Source organism: Hoplias malabaricus, chromosome 6, assembly GCF_029633855.1.
Source record: "Hoplias malabaricus isolate fHopMal1 chromosome 6, fHopMal1.hap1, whole genome shotgun sequence".
Lineage (NCBI taxonomy): Eukaryota > Metazoa > Chordata > Actinopteri > Characiformes > Erythrinidae > Hoplias > Hoplias malabaricus.
In genome coordinates, this window is record NC_089805.1 from 37,814,333 (window position 1) to 37,838,603 (window position 24,271).

The window sequence follows — 24,271 nt, forward strand, 5'->3', positions numbered from 1 at the left end:
TCCATCTCTTTGATTTTTGCTCCTTGTCTGTGTTGAAATGCATTTATCTTCCTCTGAAGCTGTGCATACAAAAACCTCAGTGGCATTAGAGAATTAGAAAAACATCCTTTTTCTTCATGATGGACAGGTTCTTTGTTGTTTATGAGTTGGACATGTGCATCCTGTGAACTCCGAATGTGTTCCCATGTGCTGTAATTCTTTATTCTTTATTTTCTTGCTCTTTCTTTTTTTCTTTTTTATTTATTTATGTGTATGTTTGTTTGTTTTCATAGGAAACAGTCTGTGCACACTGTTATACAGACATAGAGAAATGCCAGGGTGAATCTTTTAATAATCAGGCACCCAATATATTACAGGGAATAACATCAAAATATATTTAGTAAGTAGTACAGTGTAAGACCCAACAGTACTCAACATTTCCATTCAAAACAGCTTTCAGGTGCAAGTTATTATTTGTCCTGGAGATATTTCAGAACACATTAGTTAAGATGAGCCACTTGCACAATGAAGGAATATGTCAAAACGAGCTTAAAATTATAATGAATGAATGAATGAATGAATGAACTCCTAACCACAATGCAAGACCTGGTAGACAACCAAACAGATGAAGAGTACTTATATTTGCATTGTCTTGGAAACATGGGAGAAAAACTGAGTGGGTGGGAGGGACAGGGGTGGGTGCTGTAACCAATTTACAAGACCATTCAAGCATTCCATCATTGAATATCTGTATGAATCTCTGTGTAGAATAATTTGAAAGCTAAAAGCATATCTGATAAAAATAGAAGTTGTAATAAAGTGGGAGAAGATGGATATTTCAATTTTTATTTAGAATTATGGGTGTTTTTTTCTTGAAGCTGACCATAATGAATGGAAATATATGAAGAGTCCAATGTGTGCTCCAGCCTGGTGCCCAAGGAATCTGGTTAGCCTCTGGACTCCAGATGACATTAATCTGGATGAAGTGATCACAGAAGATGTATGAATGAAAGAATAAATGAAGAATGATCTCAGGGTTTTTTGCAGAGTTTTGAATATTTTAAGAGACTCTATGTATGGCACTGCAATTTCCTTTCAAACTACTGTTGACTGGGTAGCACTGAGCACTTCCCTGGGTCATTCATTTCAAGAAAATATGCAACCTGTGCAGTGCCTCACAATGAGTGCACAGGGAGCTCGCTGTACGGTTCACCCATGAGTAGAGCATTAGGAGTTAGTATTCACCTGGCAACTCATAGACGTTATATGGCACTGCTATTCAAGCCTGCATTCGGCATGCACATCTGCGTTGTATGCATTTTCAATCATCTCTTTGCTAAATAGGAGGGTGTGGGTGTGTGCAGGGTGCACTATCGAGCTTCAGTGAGCCCTATATCTGTGAGCACAATGTTGAGTGAAGGGTTTTTCTGAGTGTTTGTGCTGTGCAGTTTAGCTGAGCACAGCCTGACAGTGCAAACCAACACACGTGTCAAAAATAAGTAAACTGAGATGGTTCTACAGTGTTTAGAAGCAGAATTGTCCAGCTAACAGGCACTTGGTTTAGCACACCACAGCACACAATTTTCCTGCAAACTGAGGCTCAAAACACACATAATTAGATGTTAAAGCCTCATACCTGTGAGCACAAAGTCGAGTGAAGGGTCTTCTGAGTATTTTCATCCTTCTTCCTCTCTTAACCCAAGCTCAGCTCTAAACTCACAACTGCGGAGGGCTACTGGGATTGTTTTTCTCCACCCATTTTCACATCTGCAGTCAGTGAGCTCCCACAGCGCCCCTCCATGTGGCTCTCTTAAATGCACAAAAATGTTTGGCTATTTTCACAGAACAGAACAGAAATTTGACCCAGCACACATGTCATAAATAGCATCTTCATTTTGAAAGACCACAACCACAACCACATCCACATTTTTTAATCCCATGGTATACGGTATTATCGTTATATCACCGGCACTTGTGCTTATTTGCTTCTTCCGATTCTCTCCACTTTTTCATTCCTGACAGCCTCTAATTCCATCCACCTACTGTATGCTGGAGGGTTTAGGGTTACTTTGGCCTATTTATAATTTGTGATGCACCAATCGAATGCCTTAAATTAGTGTCGCTGCCGACACTGACCTATTTTTATTTTATTTTATTAGCTTATTTGTTCAGATATTTTCTTTTTAATTTGCTAATATTTCCCCCAGTTTTAGTCACTGCCAAAAGGCTTGTGCATGCCCCTCCAAGACAAGTCAAGCTAGCCTTCATATGATTGGACATCTCAATGTGCTTGTGGGAGACAACCACTGCCTAGTGTAATGTTAGATAACAAAAACTAGATCATGCTTCCCATCTGGAGAGAGGAGTCCAGTGTTGTTTCTTCGCTATGTACAGCAGCATTTCAAAATGAAAGTCCATCTGAAGTGCTGCTGTGTGGCAACTGTGAATTGTATAGGTCTTTGACCTTCACACATAAACATCCACAGCTACAGGGCTGATTTGTTGCAGAGAGAAAGTGCATGAGAAAGAGAAAGAGAAAAGAGTTGTGAACAGCAAGTGACTGTGTTACATAAAAAAGAGAGTATATAGGGAGTGAGAAGGAGAAAGAAGTGGAGGAAAAAGAATGAGAGTGAGTAAAAAAAAGAAGGAGAGAACAGGTAACGGACAGTGAAGAAGGGAGGGGGCGGTGACAGTCAGCGTGAGAGTGATGGAGAGGGAGAAATAGAGAGGGAGAGTGAGGCGGAATGATAAACAAGCTGGAGGAGAGTGGGGGAGCAGGAAAAAAAAGAAAATCAAAGTCATGCACATCCATCTATCGATCTGGTGAGGGACATATGGAAAGCTGGAGAGGGTGAAAAATGGCAGCGGGTGACGGAGAGATGGAGGGATGTGGCGCTAGAGCTGACACAGTGGCTGGGGGCCGGCTAATGCAGCTTAGTGGCCGTGTGTAATTAAAGGAGAGAGGCCGAGCGAGTGTGCGTCAGACCTGAATGAAGAGTGAAAGCACAGGCGTAGGAGCTGAATCAGGAGCGGCCTGCAGCTGGGGGAAAATGAATGGAGGGGGGAAGCCGTCTGGCAGCCAGGAGAGGGGGTGGGGTGGTGGGGGGGAGTGAGAGAGGGAGAGACGAGGCTGATTTACAGAAAAACTCTCTGCTTCATTAACACTGTCAAAGCTCTAAAGTGGCCAGATTTGTGACACACATCTCCCTCCCACACTCTCTCTTCCTCTCTGTCTTCCTCTGCTTATCCTCTCTTGCTCTTCTCCAGCATCTTCTCTCATCCCCTGCTTTTTTTCACATCTCCATCTGGCCACAAGGCTGTTTACTCATGAAATTAATATAAAACAAAAAGCGCTTCCCCCTGTCTATCCACAGGACAGATTAAGGAGGATTAACAATGTAATGAATCAGATACTCAAGTAGCAAAGTTTCCAAACTTTTCCACCCATCCTTTTTTTTTCTTTGCCTTGGAGACTTTTGCATCTTCCTATTCCCAACATGGAAAATAAGATTTTACATTAAATTGCCAACAGCGTAAATATTACTCCTAAAAAAAAGTTTAATCCAAACACATTTGTTGTTTATTTATTTATTTATTTTTTGGGGGCGCTAAAAGGTGGCCTATGAATTTTTGTTCTTGTTTTACTCTTACAATAATTTGACATTTACAAGTGCCCAAAAATCTTTTGCTAATAGACTTTAGAAAACTATTGAATTTTATATATATTTGTGCATTCATTCATTTATTAAGTAGCCACATGCAATGATGTAAGAATCACATTTGTGTCAAGAACCAAACTGATATATAGTGATATATTTATACCTCTTTTCCTATAAAAAAAACAAAAACAAAACACAATTGGCAGTAATTATGATCCTAATTGTAAATAATGGTGGGGTGTAGGAGTAAGGGATGGAGGTAAATGCAGGAGGCTTTATTACAATAACTTAAAGGAAAGTAGACAGAGGGACACTAAACACAAGGGCTGAACTATAAACAGGGATAAACGCTAAACAAGGACTACACAGAACTAAGGGGCTAAATGCTAAACACAGCTAATCACTAATCATTAAACAAAGCTAAACACTAAACATTAAACAAGGCTTAACACTAAACAAAGAATCAAAACATAAAACAAAGACAAAACATAGAACAAGGCTAAGGACCATGAACAAAAACCAAACATACGCACAATAACCCACAACAAGAAACACTGACAAGGACTATATAAAGACAACACCAGCAAGAAACACCTGGTTACTAATTAAGACACATGACACTAGAAACACAAGGTAAGGGTATCACATGACCAGGGAACAAGCAGGAAGCAGACACAAGACAGGGGGAAACAGTCACATGAGAAGGGGAACACAAACAAGGAACATAAACAGAACAGAACACAAAACAGCACGTTACACTAATTAAACATTCCAGTTTCTATTTGAGGAGTATTTATTACCTGCGTCAACACATAAGCACAACTCAGTTTCTGTATTTAAAGAAACTTTATTTAAAATTTATTTATGAGTAGTTATTTTAAAATTTTTCCCCCCCAAAAAATGGTTTTCCTTGGGAATAATATATAGCGAGAGATTAGTCTCAAAATTCTTTACAAATGCGTAAATGTTAATCCACAAGTTAATATGCACTTTGTACACAGTTAAATTCATAAATACATGTTTTTGGGTTTCATAGATAAATCATAATTTTATGTGAAAATAATTACATTTGTTTAAAATTAACTTTCCATATATTTGTCTCGAATTTAAAATGTATTTGTAAATTGTTGAATCTGCATTTGTGGATCAAGTCACGAATCACGGGGCGGACTGACGGAGGTGGACGCACTTGCTAAAACACAGAATACTTTATTTTAAACCAAAGAAAACAAAACAAAGACAGGCAGACTTGAACAGAAAGAATCAAACAGAGACCTAGACTAAAGAGACAGATACTGACTAAACCTAAACAGAGGGAACTAGACGGACAGAGATAAACCTAGACAAAGGGAACTTATACAGAGAGAGCTAATAGACTACAGACAGAAACCACAAAAGTACACAAAGCACAGGAAAGGAAACACTAATAGACCAGAGAAAAAAACTAGAGAGACACAAGGAAGAAAACCGACAGAACAAACCGAATCGAGGGACAGACAGACTGGACTTAGCAACGTGACAAAGGAAGCAAAACAACAAGACTGGGAACATGGAATAAAACGAGAACTTGAACGACACAAAAGACATGACTTGGAAACAAAACGACTTGACAAGGAGAGGGAAAGAAACAACATGACATGACTAGGAACATAGCAAAACAAATGACCGATAAACGGAAGTGACACAAGGGAGCTTAAATACATGAACTGACGAGACACACCTGAAACAGATAACGAGGACAGCAGACAAGGCGGAGGAACAAAGGCGGGACAAGTGCGGAGACAAGGACAATAACAGACAGACAGAGCCATGCACATGGCGGGGAAAACAGGCATAACAGGATGAGGGCGTGACACAAGTCTCTCACGAGTTTGACCACATTTGTGATCAGGCTGCATTTGTATTTGGATCGGGTACAATGTGAAAGGAAAGTCTCAAAATCCAAAACCCTGTGAGAGGAAATTAACAAATACATGTCACGGAAAACATGCGAGTGACTTGATCCTCGAATACAGATTCAACAATTTACAAATACATTTTAAATTTGAGATGATGGAATGTAAATTTAAACAAATGTATTTATTTTCGCATAAAATGATGATATATCTATGAAAACCAAACACATGTGTTTATGAATGTGATTGTATTTGTACAAACTGCAGACCGTGAGATGTATTCATTTGTGAACAGTGAAACATATTTGTGTTTAATTTGTGGATTAACAATCACACATTTGTAAAATCTTTTGACACTAATCTCTCTCCGTAATAATACACACAATCAGAGAAGTATTTAGAAACATTAATTTTGCAGTTTGTAACCCTGCAGAATTGTGTTCTACTCCTGTTATGAATTGACAGTACGTTTCTGCCCCTCAGGCCAAAGATGAATGGACATTGATGATTCAGTTATCAGTCATGATTGTGATTGAACAACTTGACATATGACAGTTGTCATCAGCATCTACTGAATTGCTCAGAGAGCTATGAGACACCTCCTTGTGCAGGGGTTTTATACTGGGGGCTGTGTCTAACATGAGGTCACTAGATTTTTTTCTGATAACGGCTGGAGTGGGGTAGGGATGTGTGAAAATACATAAATATGCAAATCGTTGCTGTCCAATTAAATACATGTGTCTCACAAAACAGCACATTTTCAGGAAGAGGAAAAAGCATTCCTACTTTTTAATGGAAGTCAATGTAAAAAGACTTTGTTCCAAGTAATTTCATTTATCATGACATTGTCATACGATGTGAAGGACAGCTGTTGTGCATATTTTTATTTGGACAGTGATGAAATGAAAGCTGTATGAATATGCAAATGCAAGCACTGAGTATATGAATATGAATTTGTATGTATGGAATTTAAATTGTTTTTAATGTTGACTTCTTGTGTTTCTGCAGGACAAATGACATAGGATGAACACTGCTGGTCAGCTCTGCCTGTCTGTGCTGTCGTCCCTTGTTGCGCTGGCCTGGGCTGCAGAGCCGCTGGGCCAGGGCACCCCCTGCTCCTCTCTGGTGGCAGGGGTTCTGTACGGCTCCTTTTCGCTCAGGGACCTTTTTCCCAGCCCCCTGGCTCTGGCATCTGGCTGCTCTTGGACGATAGAGAACCCCGACCCCACCAAGTACTCCCTCTACTTCCGATTTAATCGCCACGCCGGGGTGTGCTTGGCCTTCTCACCGCTCGTCTTGCCTCTGGATCACCACCTGCCCAACCAGACATGTGGCCCACCGCAGCAGCCCCTAGACTCCGAATCTGTGGAGTTATGCATGGTCCCGGGCCCTCACACCTTCCTGCAGTTCGACAAGAATTTTGTGCAGCTGTGCCTCAGCGCCCACTCGAATCAAGATTCAGAGGTCGGTGACGAGAGGCCAGAAGATGCCAAGGTGCCTCTGTCCACCGAGACATTGGACTTCAGGCTGGTGGAAGTGCTGCTGATAAACAATGAGAACTCCAGCCAGTTCACGTGTGGAGTGCTGTGCCGCTGGTTTGAGGAGTGTCTGCGCTCTGGATGGGGGTCCGGTCGGGACAGTGTGGGCTGCAGCATCACCCAAACGGGCTGTGTTTGTCCCAATGCTGGACCACCGGTCCCACTGCTGCCTGCTACTCCTCACAACCGCTCTCTGGACCCCAGTTCCAGCGTGCTGCTTCCCCCTACGGATGACTGCTGCGTCACACAGCTGCATTCCAAGAATGCCATTGCCATAGCACCCCGGGATGTGCGGCAAGGTAAGTTCACCTTAACTCAATCTGCTGGGGCTCATCTCCGGGTTTCGATAGCAGCGACAAGACCTGGGAGATATTAATGACTATGCCTTCCGCCATTGTTCCTGTTTCCTTGTCTGGTATTAGCAGCAAACGAGGGTTCTGTGTCTGCTCTTAATGTGGTAATTGCAGCAAAGGCTTGAAATTTGAACAGTTGCTATTTCAGTGCAATGTGTGGGGATGTATCATGTAGCCTTTCACTCACAACAGCACACTCACTACCCAGATAGCAAAATCACTCCGGTCCATGTCTGGGCCAAATGGATTGATGGTAGCCAGGGGTCACTTTTTGGCCCACCTTTGGCCTACATCCAGTCTGTCATGGACAGCAGAGGCATATCTTCACCAGAGGTGTGCACGGTGTGTTTTGTGACATTTTTAATATCTTGACCACTTTGTGTCACATGAAGTTGCCAAACCGAGAATGGGCCAGCAATGCCACCTCTTAAATATGAGTTAAATACTTGGCCTTTTTAAATTACATTGGATTTGAAGAAAACCCCTCACGTCAAGAGAGTGGAATTGTGGATCACGAGTTATTTGCATAATATTTGACTGCATGTAATATACATGTAGTTGTTGATGATTATGGATAGCCAATGATAAGTGAATTCTTGTCATTAGGGATACACTAATATGGGAATTCCAGAGGCTAACACTGGAAGCTGATATTTTTAAAGTAGGTTCTGCTGATGACATATAGAGACTTTAACATTACACTGTTTATGAAACTATATGGATTTACCTAGAGAAATAATACATTTCTTTTTTCCTTTCTTTTTTCTTTTTTAAAATGAAACCAACGTGCTAAGGATCTGACATTAAAACTGCTTGAAGTTGTCAAATATAATCTTTAGTCCAATGTTTATATTTTAGAACAATTATATGACAGTATCATTGTGTTTCTCTAACTCTGATATGATTTGTATCTATTTTGCCAAGCTGTAACTAGTCTAGCATTTGTTTGGAGAACTTCCTAAGCTTCAGTGTGGCAGGGCAACTGAGGTATTTTTTTTTTTTATTATTTTGGCCTTCTGTTGACTAAGTGAAGTCCTTAGATCACAAGTACTTTTAGTCTCAGCTTGAAGCCAACTTAATTTTTGTGTGTTATGTAGCACATATCTCTAATTATAAAGACAGACAGTGCTTGAAAAAATATATAATTAAATTAAATAAATAAATCAATAAATCAAAATCCTGGTCAGAAACATGTTTGTAAAGTGCTAATCAGAGGTCTTGTGTTTGATGTACTTTGTAAACATACCCCCTGGCTTGGACCTGGCTTCAATTTCAGACTCTGTTATTACTGCCAGTACCACCATGGGTTTGGTTTCTTTGCCATGTGTGAGCGCATAGAGAAGCGTCTGAATGCTTGAGCATGTACCAAGTGACATTTAGGTTTATCTATTTAACTAAGGATAATGTTGTCCTCCAGGCCGCTGGATTTACACAGCCAGTGGTTTCAGCAGACCTCCTCTGTGCTCCTAGTGTGAGAGGAAGACAGCAGAGACTTCGGGCCTTGTCAACTGATGTTTCCTAACGAGAATCAGATATTTAAATCAGATATTAAAATTCTGCCCTTAACAGGGTCAACCTCTGCCCAGTCAAATTCTGCTGTGTCTAATCTGCCCCGTCTCCATGACAACAGCCAGGTTGTCTGCCAATGCAGACGATCGGCAAGATTGATAAGGCTTATTATCAAATCCACACACGAGCATACATTCATAGCCATATGCTCTGTGTCTGTGTGTGTGTGTTTGAGCTTTCACACAGCTTGGCTTGGCTTGGCAGTGAATTAGTTCTAGCCACTGATTTTGTGCACTGGACAGTGTTGATGTCACTGAGCTGCAGCCATCTACGCTTTGCACAAAAGGCTGGACATGAAACTGAACTCAAAAGCCACAGCTGACATTTTCTGACATGAGCCAGCATCAAAGTTTGATGAGTTCAGCATTTGGAGAGTGCTCTGAAATTATTTTGGAGAATATTTTTTGGCAGAATATTAAAATATTCTTTTTTTAAATTTTTATTTATTTATTGCCTAATTAAGCCACACTGGGATAGCTGGTAAAACCAGCCAGGCTGCTCAGTGATTTAAATATAAAACGTTGCCCTGAGCATGGCAATGGAATACAGAGCACTCAAACTCAAGGTCTCTTAGCCTTTTAATGCTGGAGGAGTAAAGGCAGTTTGGCTAAGGGATCACTTGGATCAGGTTTTGGCATTTGATAAAAGCAGCAGAAGCGTCCAGACTCCAGGTTTTAGGTGAAGTGTTTATCCATTTGCAGTGATCTGTAAACTAGAGCACTGCTTTTCGTCCAGCCCTGAAAATTCAATGGCTCCTGTCTTATATTTTCAGATTTAATCGAATCATGGTGGATGCGACTTAATGTGAATAATTAGTTGGCGGTTTTTTGGCCTGAAGTATTTCTAGCCTAATACTTGTTGGAATAGTCCTCCCTTGATCAGGATGTGGCAAAAAGCCTGTGCAGTGACAAGCCACTGAACCACTGAGCCCCGTTCACAAATCCCATGTGTGTGTTCCTTTGAGAATGTGTTGACAGAAGAGGATAAAATCCACAAACCGCAGACTCGCATTTCAACTTCTGAATGGGGAGGGGGAAAAAAAGAAAAAGAAAAAAACCTTGCCTTTATTTCTCAGAGCGAGCGCATGTCCCCGTGCTGCTGTTTACCTTCTGTTGTTCAAAGGTAGCTGAGGCATGCCATGCCACAACTTTGATTCCACCCCAGACTCTGCGTCAGTGGAGGCTAATTGTTGAGTGGGTGATGTTGATGTTGGGACTGAACCATCAGCTTGCAGGCAAAAGCACTAAGATCTCCATATGGCTTTACTCTGAGTCTGTGAGTCAGTGATTATATTAATACCTCTTTGAAGCTGTTTATGATTCCTCTGTCCTGTTGTACGGATCTTTGTCTTTGCTGCAGAAGACACGTACGAAATTTTGAATGAAAAAGAATTTTGGAAATGAGAGTTAGCAGAAGCCTTTTATCTCTGAGTCTCCTGCTTATTTGTGTGAAATGACAACCTTCATCTAACAAAGAAGCAATTATCCAGGTGAACGTCTTGATATCAGTGTTTTACATATAAAGATCTGCTTCCATCTTTCCTTACATATGAAAGCTTATTGAACATATCATCAGTCTTTGTTTATCAGAAGGGACCAGTCTGAAAGCTGAACGAGTGAAATTAATAAATACCAATAACGTAGCGTCTGTACTAGAGATAGCTTTGGTCTAGTATCTAGTATTAGCATCTTACCAGCATTAGCACGGTTTCCTCTTAAAAACTGTGATGCAAACTTTACAGCTAGTCAATCTGGGCTAGTCTATGCATTGATTATATTGAGTAGGGGATTGCAGGTGAAATTTAGATATCTCTTCCAAACACAACTGACAGATTTGCATAGCTGTTTGATTTGACTGAATGTCATATCTAATATTAGATGTGCATCTCTCCTCAAAGTGATCTGACCTTGAGACTGTCTTCTATTAAGGCACATGCTTGGCTTGTAATTATCAAAAGCCTAGACTTTTTTCTTTATTCTGCACAATCACGAATGCACTCATGGCATTTACAGCTAAAATGACATTTTCAAAATGCAAATTGATTTCTGGTTCATGTCTAAGGTAGTTGTCTTACTGTAAAAAAGTGAGATCCATTTTGTTCGGCTCGCTAACTCGTGCCTGTGAAATATACAAGGATTGTCCGTTTGACAGCCTCGGAGGAATGTGCACTTGGTATCATTTTTGGAAATCATTCTCTTTTTGTCTTTAAAGATTCTAATGGCTGCGGTAGGTCTTCTCCCAGACAGAGCTTTCTCATCTCCACAGAGCCCTAATTAATTTACCCACTCATATTACTTCAAAATGGCTGACACCTTGACTGCAGATCAGTTGGAGAGAGCCTGTGGCACAGACAGTGCCGTGCAATTATGGGCCCAGAAAGACGGGTTTGATGTACTTCTAAGTGCACCCTCACACTTACACGCCTTCTATCTCACTCTCAATTTGGACTGTACTTCTGCAATCAATAGATCCTGGGCCTTTCTGAATAATAAATATGGTCCTGCCTCTGTATTTGTGCCAAGACTGCCTTTCGCCTTTCAGTTTCAGTTAGTCCTTTGGTTTCTGTGCGTAATGCCAAAAGAAATTAATATAGGATAAAACAACATAGACAGCAATTCAGATACTTTGGTCGTGTTTGCAAGGTACTAGCTTGCAGTACCAGGGCCTGGTAAAGAGGTATAATGTGGGCTTATGTATAGAACCGTGCAAAGGACAGCAATTATACTTTATTTATTTATTTTCCTTGCAGTTTTAACAGCCGTGTAGCCTTAAAAAACTTCAGTGTGTGGGGTGTCTTATATGTTGCCTTCATCATAACCATTTTTTTCAGGATATTTATGTTTAAAGATCAGATTTGACGTAAGCATTGATCTCAGCTGTCAAACGAAAGCTTTAAGCAATATTTAATCTGATGATCTTGTATGATTGCTAAAACTCCCATTTTCCTTTCTTACCTTGACTTTCCGTCCCTCGCAAGTGGATTATCTTGTATCTGATCTCTTCTGAAGTGTAACCTTTACCCATTTTATATGCAAATGAGAAACACATTGTCAGCGATACGTTAGAGAACAACTTTTGAATTTTGACCTGCATTATTGTTTAATTTAGTATTTATAATTGACATCATATTATTTATCTCTCATTCATATAAACTGGTTTTATATAATTTGTCAGTATGCCCCACAGCTCAATAAAAAAAACATTCTCAGTCTACCACCCCCATAGAATTCATGCAGGAGTTTGTGGAGGATTTTTGTTTTAATTCTTAGCAGTTGCAGAATCACTGTGACTGTATTTGTGAAGATGTCAGCGTGTTATGAGCAACGGCTGTGTCTCCAGGATGGATGGATCATCCCTCTTATTTCTGGATCTGCTGCTCTGAAAAGCTCTAGGGCAGAGAGTGCATAAGGCGGCTGCTCTCTGAACCAAGTCCAGAGACAGTTTACTCTGTCTGGCTTCCACTCACTTGGTCTTCCTCTAGCTATATTGCTCCCCCATGCCGAGAGAACTCTCAGGCTGAGATCAGGTTTATGACGATCAGGGTCCATTGGAGCACATGATTTGTGTCTGGCATTGTGATAATAGCATCTATTCTTAGACATTTAAACAGCTAACATATGTACCAATCTAACTACGAAGATGACTTCTAAAATATTTGATAATCAGGTGTTGATGCTGGATGGAGATGTGGTTCCATCACTCCAGAGGATGCAGTTCCACTTCTCACCAGCCAGGTCACCCCTCAACGACACTTGGCCTTGGGCAAGAATTCAGTTGATTTCATGCCTTTCTGTAAATAATAGCAATAGATTCACCCTAAATGAGTTGAAGTCAGTGCTTAAAAACCATGTCTACTAAAGATGGATCGGCTGGTGACCAGAATTGGCCGCTTTTCAGCATAATCGACCACATTAGGTGATTTTACACTTGTCCACTGCACGAAGACGACCACTAATTTGCTCCACTTCGAGATGGAGGAGACAATAAAGCAAAAAGTGAATGAGAGCCGCTCATTTGACTGCTGTGATTGACTCTGAGCACTGTGTTAGTTTTGGCATCTGAAGTAAGCGTGGCGCTCAGAGTTAGTCACAGCAGTAAAGTCAGTCAGTCACAGTGCTCAAATAAACACCCGGCCCTTCTGGTGTTATATGTGTCACTAGTCAAGGCTGCTGTTGTCTTCTTTATTATGTTGATTCCCCTTCCATGTTTAATGCCATTTTTGCCGTATTGAAACCAGTGTGTCAGTTTTGAAGGCTGTTGATCTTATTTGTCTCTTATTTGAATTTTCTGATCCACATTAAATAAGCGACAATGCAAGTCTGATGTTAGCTTTTAAAAGATGCAGAACCATAGGATTTTATTCTTTAACATCGCTATCATTCCTTTATTTTATTTGAGGCTTTGTAAACAACAAAAGCCCAGAAATCTGAAATAGGAACGGGGCAGTACAATTGCAGTCGTTGCATTTCTAGCGTCTATAGACATTTGGAAATGTACTATTGCAGGGGTCTTCAAATCCAGACTTTAGATCCAGGTCCAAGGCTGGGACTTTTCATGTCATACCAGCTGACCATTTAAAAATGCTGGAACCTGGATCCAAGGTCTGGATGTGAAGACCTCAGCAGAATAGCAGTGGAGCAGCATTTTAAGTGATGTGTGTGATTTTCATGAAGAAAAACTTGGCAAGGCCAGTCCTTGATGGACAGCTTAAAAGTGTAGATTTATTCGCTACTATACACAAGCACCTCTCATAGCGTCATAATGGGAATGAATTGCCCGGTTCAGCACTTGGTGTTAATTATCAGCAGCACAGTTATCCCTTTAACATATATTAAGAGAGAGAGAGAGAGAGAGAGAGAGAGAGAGAGAGAGAGAGAGAGAGAGAGAGAGAGAGAGCAAAGATAGGTGAGCAAACATCTCACTTGAGGAGTACCAGGCTTTCTGCTTGTGTGACCTGCATGTGGCAGGACTCCTCTGTCAGCGTATTGTGCTAATTCACAGATCAAGCACTAAAGGTTTTGTTCTATTACGCTGGTCCTCTTGAAATCTCTGCTGTGAAATCTCCTACATTAATAGTCTAGTATTGTGTTTCTTTTTTCCTCCCCTCCGCTGGCCTCATTGACTGTGTGCTGAGAGACAGGCGTATAATTTCACCTCATTGTGCAGCCTGTAGTAATCTGGCATTGACAAATGCTTTCCATCCATACAAAAACAGCTCGAAACCAGCAGCCTGCTCTTCCCAGACACCCCCCGAACTGCAGGTAATGCTCCGAGGAAAGAAAAGGACCAAGAAACAAATTCTCTCTCTCTCTCTCTCTCTCTCTCTCTCTCTCTCTCTCTCTCTCTCTCTCTCTCTCTCTCTCTCTCTCTCTCCGGGAACAAGCCCAAATCTGTTTCTCATCCTTCATTTTTACTTTTTTTCCCCACCCTCCTCCTTGTTCAGATGACATTCAGGATTCTGGAATTTTTTACGAAAGTTTTAATTGCATGACTAACCCCTGCTACGAGCATCCAGGGACTGGAATGACGGCCAGGCTATGGAGAGTTCTCCTGATAGTGCTCTGTGGAGGGAACAGACTCAGGAGGATATGCCGGGAGGAGAATATTATTTTGTATGCAGTGTGTTCCTTTATGTTGTTTCGGTTGGATCTCTGTGAAGATATACACCATGTTCTGTCCCTCTCTCTCTCTCTCTCTCTCTCTCTCTCTCTCTCTCTCTCTCTCTCTCTCTATTTTGTCTTGTACCCTAACCCTAGCTAATTTCTCAGGTTATGGCCCAAATGTTGTGAACAGTTTGTCATTGATGTAAGTCTGAAGGATGAATTCTACCGCTTGCTTCTTTCTCAGTCGTTCGTTCACTGAGATATAAAGCCATTCAGAGCTGTTTGACGTACAGCGGTCCATTGTAGAGTGACTCAGGTGATGGTGATGTCTACCATACAATTATAGTCATTTTATGAAATGTATTCATTGGAATTTTGCCCATGCCTGATATGATGTGAAATATTTACACTAAATGTTGGATCTTTTTGTGAGGATTTGATGCCATTTAGCTATTAGAGCATTGGTGAGGTGAGGTCTGTATCACAGCTTTTGCTCCATCACATTAAAGTATTCAGTTCCAGTGCTCCACATCCCAGTGTTTGGGGGTGTGTGTGGGCTACACTTCTCTAGCCGACGCATGACATTGAGCATGATGACCTTCGGTTCAGGTGCAGCTGGTCCAGAGGATCTCCTCTCTTTTCATACTCTTCTATGAAAATTATATAAGCTGTTTATGATGTTGAATGTCTGTGTCTGCAATCGGTTGAGACTACATTAGATTAATTCACTAGTTATAAAGGGTGTGTACAAAGACATAGAGTGTGTATAAATATGTATGTTTTTTGGCTTGGCTTCATGTGTAAATTCATTTTTCTGAACATTATTTAGAGCCATGTCATTCTTCTGTTTTCTCGTTGGCCTGACCTTTGCTTTGTTTTGCTGCTGTGTTTTATTTTATTGATTTATATTTGATTATGGATTGATCCTGTGTTTACCCGCCTTTTTTTTGTACACTGACCTCTGGCCTGTTATGGTGACAAAGTATTGCAGGCCCTCAAGTAAAATTGTTATTGATTCTGCTCAATCTCATGTTACACCAGTGTTCTCGGACCACGCATAATTCAATTAAACGGGGCGATGCAATAAGACACACTCAATTACAATATAGTTAGTGCAAAGCTGCTACATGCAGTGTTATAGATTCTGTGCTAAAGAATATTTTAAATAATGAAGTCTCTTTTTCTTAGAAAAATAAATAATATAAAAGGTTGGGCACCCCAAATCAAATTACATATTTTATTCCATTTATCAGTAATTAGCGACTGCTTTAGAATAAGACTACACTTATAAAGGTTCAGAGATGGTTTACAGCCTGTTTATTAATCGTTATTAATAAATAAATTCATTCTCAGGTTTTAGTTTATTCTTTACCTTACCGATCTCACACTTTCACTATAAAGAGGTCACTATTACCCTTTCTGAACTTTAAGGTGTTTACAACACAATAAAGAACATGTCATAAATAGATTTTTAAACCATATACAACATTTATAAGTGTATTCATTTATTCATTCCAGAACCTACCTGGAATCATTGGGCGCAAGGCGGGAATACACCCTGGAGGGGGCGCCAGTCCTTCACAGGGCAACACACACACATTCACTCACACCTACGGACACTTTGGAGTCGCCAATCCACCTACCAACGTGTGTTTTTGGACTGTGGGACGAAACCGGAGCACCCGGAGGAAACCCACACAGACACGGGGAGCACTCCACACCAACTCCTCACAGACAGTCACTGAGCAGGAATCAAACCCACAACCTCCAGATCCCTGGGAGCTGTGTGACTACGACACCTACCTGCACCACCATGCATTTCCAAAGTGGTACCATAATTATACACGCATTACAGTGTGTAAGGGTATAATTTAATGCATAATTACTACTTTTTTGTTGGCATGATAGATTGAGGGAAATATGCATAAATTATGATGTGCATAACATAATAGCACATTAAATGTGACCCCTCCCCCCACTCCCCACCCAAATGTTCTCAATAGATACATATAGATTGTAAAATAGAGGTTGCAAGACAATTATGCATAACACTTATGCATATTATGCATTACAGTTATGCATAATAGTGTAAGCTTTGCTGAACAGGTTAGATTTTCAATTGTTGACTTCTCTAAATAATTCAAACAGTTCCACTGCTTGCATTAATGCAGAAAATGCAAGTCTTTTTCCCTCGCTTATTGAAAAACAAACTTTTTATATTCATTTATTTATTTATTTTCCCAATTGAACATTTTGATGTCACGTTAACAGTGTTAATATTTCAAAACACATCACTAGCCCTCCTTCTCTTTCTTTGTTTACAAGTATAGCAAAAACAATGTTTGTATGATGTCTTACAACCAACACATTTCCATGCATATTTAACTATTCAACTAACAGCAGTCCAGCCCTGGCCAGAATGTACATATTATATGTAAACCAGAGCAGCAGTGTAATGCCACAGTGTGCAGTAATGAAGCCGGCTCCCATACGTGGAATTGATGCATGACTCAGAGGTGTGAAACAGTCTGCCATTCAGATGCCTGCCAAACAATGTCAAGCCTCGTCAAAGCAGCGCCGCAGCCACAAGGCCTCATTTGCTTGGCTTGTGAGTGTTCTCCGTGTGATGTGTTCACGTTGTCCTGCCAGTAAAAAAACAACGATGACACGAGTGCATCAATCCACCGGGGAAATGTCTGACTGCAAACTCAAACACTACTGCCTTGTTGTTGTGGCTACGGACACACTGAGCCTCGCTCATCTGGATCTCAGGGATTTTGATCTCCACAGGCTCTGGCTTCTCGCTGTTCTCAGATGTGGTGGAAACACATCAAGCCTCCATTGAACTCATTCCCTCATTTGAGGCATCCTCGGACTTCAAGGGGCCTTTAAGCTGCCAGCAACTATCAGGACACTTCTGGAGCAACAGAAATATGTACGACACAAAGGAATAAACATCACATATCCCAGCGTCTTACCACCCGCCCTGAGGTCCTGCTATAGGCAGTGCTCCCCTGTCTACTGAGGGGATGCCCATCATTGCCTCCACACACAGTAGAGTGAGAGACATCGAGAGCTGTCCAAAGCTTCAAACCCCAGCCCTGAAGACCCCTCTCCCCATGTGGCTAAGCTGTCTGTTTAAATAGCCCGTCTCGTGCTTTGTTTCCGGGCATGAGCTGAGCATCGATCAGAGGAGGTTGTCATTAAACGTGGTGCAGCGCTTTGTCTATTTTCAGAAGGATGATGACAGAGGTTTGGGCTGGGAGAGAGGTCCAACAGAGGACTGTCGTTAATCATTAAAGTCACCCTGCACCGTGGCAGCTCACCGAGAAATTGCGCCACCATCCACTGAACACAGGACAGAAACAGATTTCGAGAACCATTATGATTCTAGAGCCATTTTATCAGCTCCACAGACCATACAGGAGCAATTTGTAGTTCTACAATTGCAGATTGTAGTAGTCCACCTGTTCCTTTGCATTCTACTGCAGGGACATTGACGTGGTGGTGTCGAGTTAGTGTGTGTTGCACTCGTATGAATGGATCAGACACAGCAGTGCTGTTGGAGTCTAAACTTTTGGTTCCCTCTGTGAGACACGCCTACCTCTTTGGTCCACCTTGTAGATGCAGTTTACGTTGTTCATCTTGGAGACAGGACACTGTCAGCTGGACACTTTTGATTGGTGGACTACCCTCAGTCCAGCTGTGACACAGAGGGGTTTAAAAACTCCAGTAGCACTGCTGTGTCTCATCCACTTGTATCAGAACAGCACACGGTAACACACCACCACCACATCAGTGTCACAGCAGCACTTGAATGATCATCATACCTGCTCTGCAGTGGCCCTGTAGGGGTCCTGACCAACAGGGGATAAGAAAGGATGAAGAGAAACAGCCGAACAACATAACAACATTCTGTAATTGTAGAACTACAGAGTGCTACTGTTTGGTAAGTGGAGCTGATACAATGGACAGTGAATGTTGATGCAAGGCAGGTGTTCCTAATCCAGTGATTACTGATATAGATTCATCAATATGAATCATGGCTCCCTGAATTGAAACTGAAATGTGTAATGGGATGTCCAACTATCCCAACAATACACATGCAGCTTAGTGCAAGTAGAGGTCTGCCCACATGTTGTGTGCCATTCCCTTTAAGGGTTTGGTTAAAAATAAAATAGAGTCACCAACTGAATTCATGCATATTGAAGATGGCATGTATGATAAATCATATTTCTTTAGAGAGGCCCTGTGATGTACTGCATGTTGCTTTGCTTACTGTAGCATGGTTGAATTCTGTCTGGAGAGTTTTTCATGTGAAATACACAACTCACTCCCAGGGCGTCCCCTGGCTCTCACTGGATCTCTGCATTGCCAAAGATAGACGAGGATACTTTAGTTAAGGAAGACTTTCTTCCAATCAGGCAAGCTTGCCTGCCCAAGGACTGTCCACAGAGAGTGTTATGTGTGTGTGCATGTCCACAGACATCTAATAAATTTGGTGCTAAACAAAAGTAGGCCTACATTACTACTGTTTTAAAGCATCAAAAATGGAGCAATATGGCAAGTTCACTTTACAGCTGAGTAGCCAATTGTATCAGTGGAATGTGTGTTTTGTTGTGGTCTGGTTTGAACATTAACTGACTGTACTTTTGAGTTTGAGCTGCTAATGGTGGCACCAAGCACAAGTATGTATCTATTCATTCATTCATTCATGCATTCATTCATTATCTGTAACCCTTATCCAGTTCAGGGTCGCGGTGGGTCCAGAACCTACCTGGAATCATTGGGCGCAAGGCAGGAATACACCCTGGAGGGGGCGCCAGTTCTTCACAAGGCAACACAGACACACACACATTCACTCACACACTCACACCTACGGACACTTTTGAGTCGGCAATACACCTACCAACGTGTATTTTGGACTGTGGGAGGAAACCAGAGCACCCGGAGGAAACCCACGCAGACACGGGGGGAACACAACAACTCCTCGCAGACAGTCACCCGGAGGAAACCCACACAGACACAGGGGGAACACACCACACTCCTCACAGACAGTCACCCGGAGGAAACCCACACAGACACAGGGAGAACACACCACACTCCTCACAGACAGTCACCCGGAGGAAACCCACACAGACAGTCACCCGGAGCAGGAATCAAATGTATCTATTCTGCTAAAATAATATTCAGAAGTTTGCGAGTACATTCAGACATATTTATTTATTTATTTATTTTTTTCCCCCAGAAGCTCCGCTTTGTCTTATTTCCATCCAGATCAGCGTTTCACATTTACACCCTGAGAGAATTATACACCAAATGACCTCCTGTTTTTCCCTAAATGCAGCGTTTGTCTGATATCGTTATTCCCAGATTCAAGAGCCGCAATTTTTAATGTTTTTCGGAATTGATGAGAGTTCGAGAGAGCCGGCGTGCCAGAGGCGATGGTGGTAAGGTCAGGGGCTGCAGAGGATTTCGGGAATAATAACTTAAATCAAAGTCCAGATAGTAGCTGGACAATAACTGGCACAAATGAAATGCTTTTGTTTCTATGATCTTCATCTGCCTCAGAGAATAAAGAAGCACAGCACAATTCACTGGTATTGGTGTAAATTAAGAAAGCATAAGCATGTACATGAGTCACCATTTGACTTTGCAGGCCAGCCATTTTAGATATCAACCATAAATCTGTACGTTCCATTGTTAAATTTGGGCAATAAAGACCTGCCATTTGCAGAAAAGGGCCTTTTGACCAACCTTCCAAGTGACTGAAAAACAGAGTGAGAGCAGAGTCAAAAATAGCAGTGTCAGATAGATGGCATCAATTGGACCACATTGCTCTCTGCCACTTGTGTCTGGTGTACACAGCTTTGTTGATTACAGTGGGAAGGTTTTGTTGAAAGCATGATGCTATTTGTTATAGTTAAACTTGCTAGGCTTTTTCTTGTAATATACTTTGTTGTGGCTTATATTGTATTTAATGGCCGGTTGTTGTTGCCAGGCTACAGGCAATTAAGCCTAAAGAGATGCTATTATTGGGAGATATTGGCACTCATGGAATGCCTGTCTGCCAATCACAACATGAGGTCAGGAAAATGCTCAACCAATTCTGAAACTAAACTGAACCCTGGTACAGTACATTTACAAACAGTTCATCTAAGGGATAATTATCTCTGCTTTAAACTCAACCCAGTGTTGACACAGTTGTTCAGTTGCACACAGCGTGTACTGTAATGTGATCTCCATTAGAAAAAGCATAGAATGAAATGGGATTCTCTGGAGAAGCTGCATATAAGCTTAAGCTCCTCAACGTTTGGCTCTGGACCTCTGTGGAGTGGCTTTTGTGATAATACTGAGCTTATCATCTACTATCAGTTTCTGGCCTTAGTGTGGTTTTGGTGGATAATGCATTCATGGAGAAATAATACATTTCTAATTATTGCCAGCACTTTGTTGAAAACAGCTGTCTACTGTGGATACATTGCAACCAATTCTACATATAGTGTCAGATCCTTTGGAACAGATTTTTTGATGCTGCTCTAAACATCAAATATTTTACCTTTGCTTCTCAGATGCTCTTAAAATAACAACCTAATTTTTTTTAGCTAATATGTGTTTGGTAGATGCTGCTAACGGCCACAGCTCATGTGTTGTCTTTGGACATCTGCGTAACACAAGAATGGAAGATTACACTGACTCTACTTTGCGTATCTCTGTAGACTGTATTTCTGTGCTGGAATCTTTATCACAGTACTGTTTATAAACAGCCTGTGTTCTTTATCTATTTAAAAATGCAGTAATGTATCTGCAGTAGAACTCGGAGTGTGCATTTTCTTGCATGATTTTCTAGCTCCCTACTGAGCTTTTAGTGTTAATTGATTCATTTATATTCATTTATTCTTTACAGCAAGTAACTGACCAATCTAAAGTCCACCATTAGCAAATACAGCCGAGTCCATGAAACATAATTTTATCAGCAGAACTTGAAAAGGGTGCAGTGATCAGCTGCTGCGATTAGTGTGCTGCGTGTGTGTGTGTGTCCAGCTGCTCTGGGGTGCATTTCCCAAACGTTTAAAGCTTTGTTAATTTTCAGAATGTTCAGTAATCAATGAGTGTATCTCAAAACCTTAATTAATAATTACAAAAATATTATGAGAACTGATTTAATGGTAATTATAAAATTAATTTAATATTGTCACAAATAGAGAAAACACGCTGCATTTCCCATTTGATGTGCTGAACTGAATGACTGTGTTTTTTTGACTGTCAGTTTATTTTGTTTTTACCATTCTGGCGAAACGAGCAGAGTCAAATAAAATGTTCCTTAAACTCATTTGGTAACTTTCAGATTCCGAAGGCTTTTGGGGAACTCTAAACGTTGCAGGTAAAACAATGAATTTTTTTCTATGTTTATGTTGTTGTAGGCCACTGTATACTCATTATAACTCTATTCATTCACACTGCTCTGTGTTTATATACTGCTCTTTGTTTGTTGCTCAGAAGAGGATGGGGATGGTTTCCCCCATTGAGTCTTGGTTTCTCTCAAAGTTTTTCATTTTATTCTAAGGGGGTTTGTCTTTGTTGCTGTTGTATCAGCCTCCTTTCTTGGGGCTAGGACCTGGGAAGCTGTTTTATGACAGCACCAGTTCTAAAATGCACATCATACATTATGTAGTTAGTCACTTATTTGTTATCATTGACCATTTGTAGGTGTTTACTTGATTTTTGTTGACAATCCTGATAATAGTTGACCAATTAGCATAAAATGCAAGCAACAGCAGCACATTGTACAGGACCCATAAAAAATACAGATACATAACAGTATGGAATGAAAATGAAGTAAACAGATGGTAAACAAACATGAAGAATGTCACATGATGCTAACTAGACAACACGACAGTTTACAGATGAAATTATGAGGTTTGTGGGTATAAGTCCTTGATCAAGACTCCAGCCCTCTATTAGATGATTAATCTTGAAAGTTGCTCTGAATGAAAGCATTTGCCACATGCTGTAAATGTTAATTTATGCACACCGGCATTGTCCAGATTGGTTACTGAACAATGGATGCAAACAGAGACACAGACGACTGCACAGGTGCTAGTTCTTCAGGGCTAAGGCACCTCTGCCTGCATGCTGACTCAGTGCATGATGAACTCCAGTCCTGCAGCAGAGCACCACCTGGTTCCACAGTTCCACATCCCCTCATAGACACCAATTATTGTGGCAGGCTAAAGAAGTCGCAGACCTCATTATCGTGTGAAAGTGGCTCAGCTCCAGGGACCCAGGAGCATCCCAAGTGTGTGGCAGCTCGTGTATTTGTGGACTGCATGTGCTGTTAATTAAGGCCCATCCTGGACCAGGATCTGCTGGAGGCCAGAACTCACCGGGCTCTGCGAACTGGAGCTGAGTTAGCATCCCTAGCATGTGTCGATTAGACCGGCCGAGTCGTGATTCTTTCTGTAATCGAGTGTTCTTTGACCTCACTCATTTATATTTGGTGTATATTTGGTATATACTTTGGCAGACCCTACTGTTGTGCAGGGATTAATTTGTAAATCATGAGGTAAGGTAACACAGAGAGTGGAGTGATCCAGGAATCCAGGAAGAGTTTGTGTGGTGCATGCTCTGGATTGACCTGGGGGTGATATAGGGGGCAGTGTTTTTCTATTTAAAACACACATCCATGTAAATATCTTCCAGAATGTATACACTCCTAATATGAGAGGTGCAAGATGTTGTTCCGAGAGAATCCAGCTCAGATTAAGCACTGCTGTTAAGCCTTCTGGAGGTGCTGTGAGCTTGATTCAGTGTAGCGCTGACAATGTGAGGTGCCTACCTGATGACCTCTGAGAAGAGCTGGTATTGTTGTGGTTGCCAATAGAAAAAGAGTGGGCCCTGCCCTATTCTTGGGTTGTAGTCATGTGATTTATTTTTTGGCATGGGTGCCATGTTGTGGACATATTCTCTAGTTTCAGAGCACAGCAATAATGTAAATGCATGGGAAAGACAGATACATTTATCTCATATGCAGCACCGCTCCCTGCCCTGGAGAGAGTCTCACAACACTCAGAAGCATAGAAGCCCACCACCTCTTTGTGTCAGAGAGGTAAAGGATCACATTGTGTGGCATAATAACAAGAAAAACATGTTAAATTCTGTTAGTCACATTAGCATTTTACTCATAGGATCTAATGAAAAGCTGTTAGCATGTCAGACTAGCTTGTGTCTGTAGCCTCTTACACCCTAAACCAACACATGAGTAAAGTAAGACCGCTGATTACTGAATCTTGTATATGATCTGTGTATGAATAATTCACTCAGACTCTGAAAGAGGAGCACAGAAACGCACTTGTCTCATTGCTTTCACCCTGTTTGCAGGGTAAATAATCGGATCCTGCTGTCCCGGTCCACTGAGAGTATATATAATATATATTTTGGAGGATACTGTTTTATTTTCCTCTTAAACATGTCAAAAATAGTTTTTAGCGAGCCTCCCTGTTGAATTAGCGTCTTATAATTGTCCGTATATTATTAGTTTTGTTATCAGTGATGTACACTATGTAGGGAGCATTGTGCTATTTTGGGACACATTCCAAGCTCCTCTACTGACTGACACCGACAAACAGAGCTCTATTTACAGGACGCGGATACATGGGACAGGGCTCCATACTT

The 24,271-nt window shown here is 41.2% G+C and overlaps 1 protein-coding gene across 7 annotated transcripts in view; it reads left to right on the plus strand.

Moving 5' to 3' along the window:
• The window catches only part of adgrb2 (adhesion G protein-coupled receptor B2), a 341,993-nt gene that overhangs the window by 80,531 nt on the left and 237,191 nt on the right, over nucleotides 1–24,271 (plus strand). For all 7 annotated transcript variants that reach the window (XM_066673975.1, XM_066673976.1, XM_066673980.1 and 4 more), the window contains exon 2: nucleotides 6,542–7,370. In XM_066673975.1, the coding sequence (XP_066530072.1) occupies nucleotides 6,557–7,370 (814 nt within the window). In that variant the 5' untranslated portion in view covers nucleotides 6,542–6,556. The remainder of the gene's footprint in view (nucleotides 1–6,541; nucleotides 7,371–24,271) is intronic.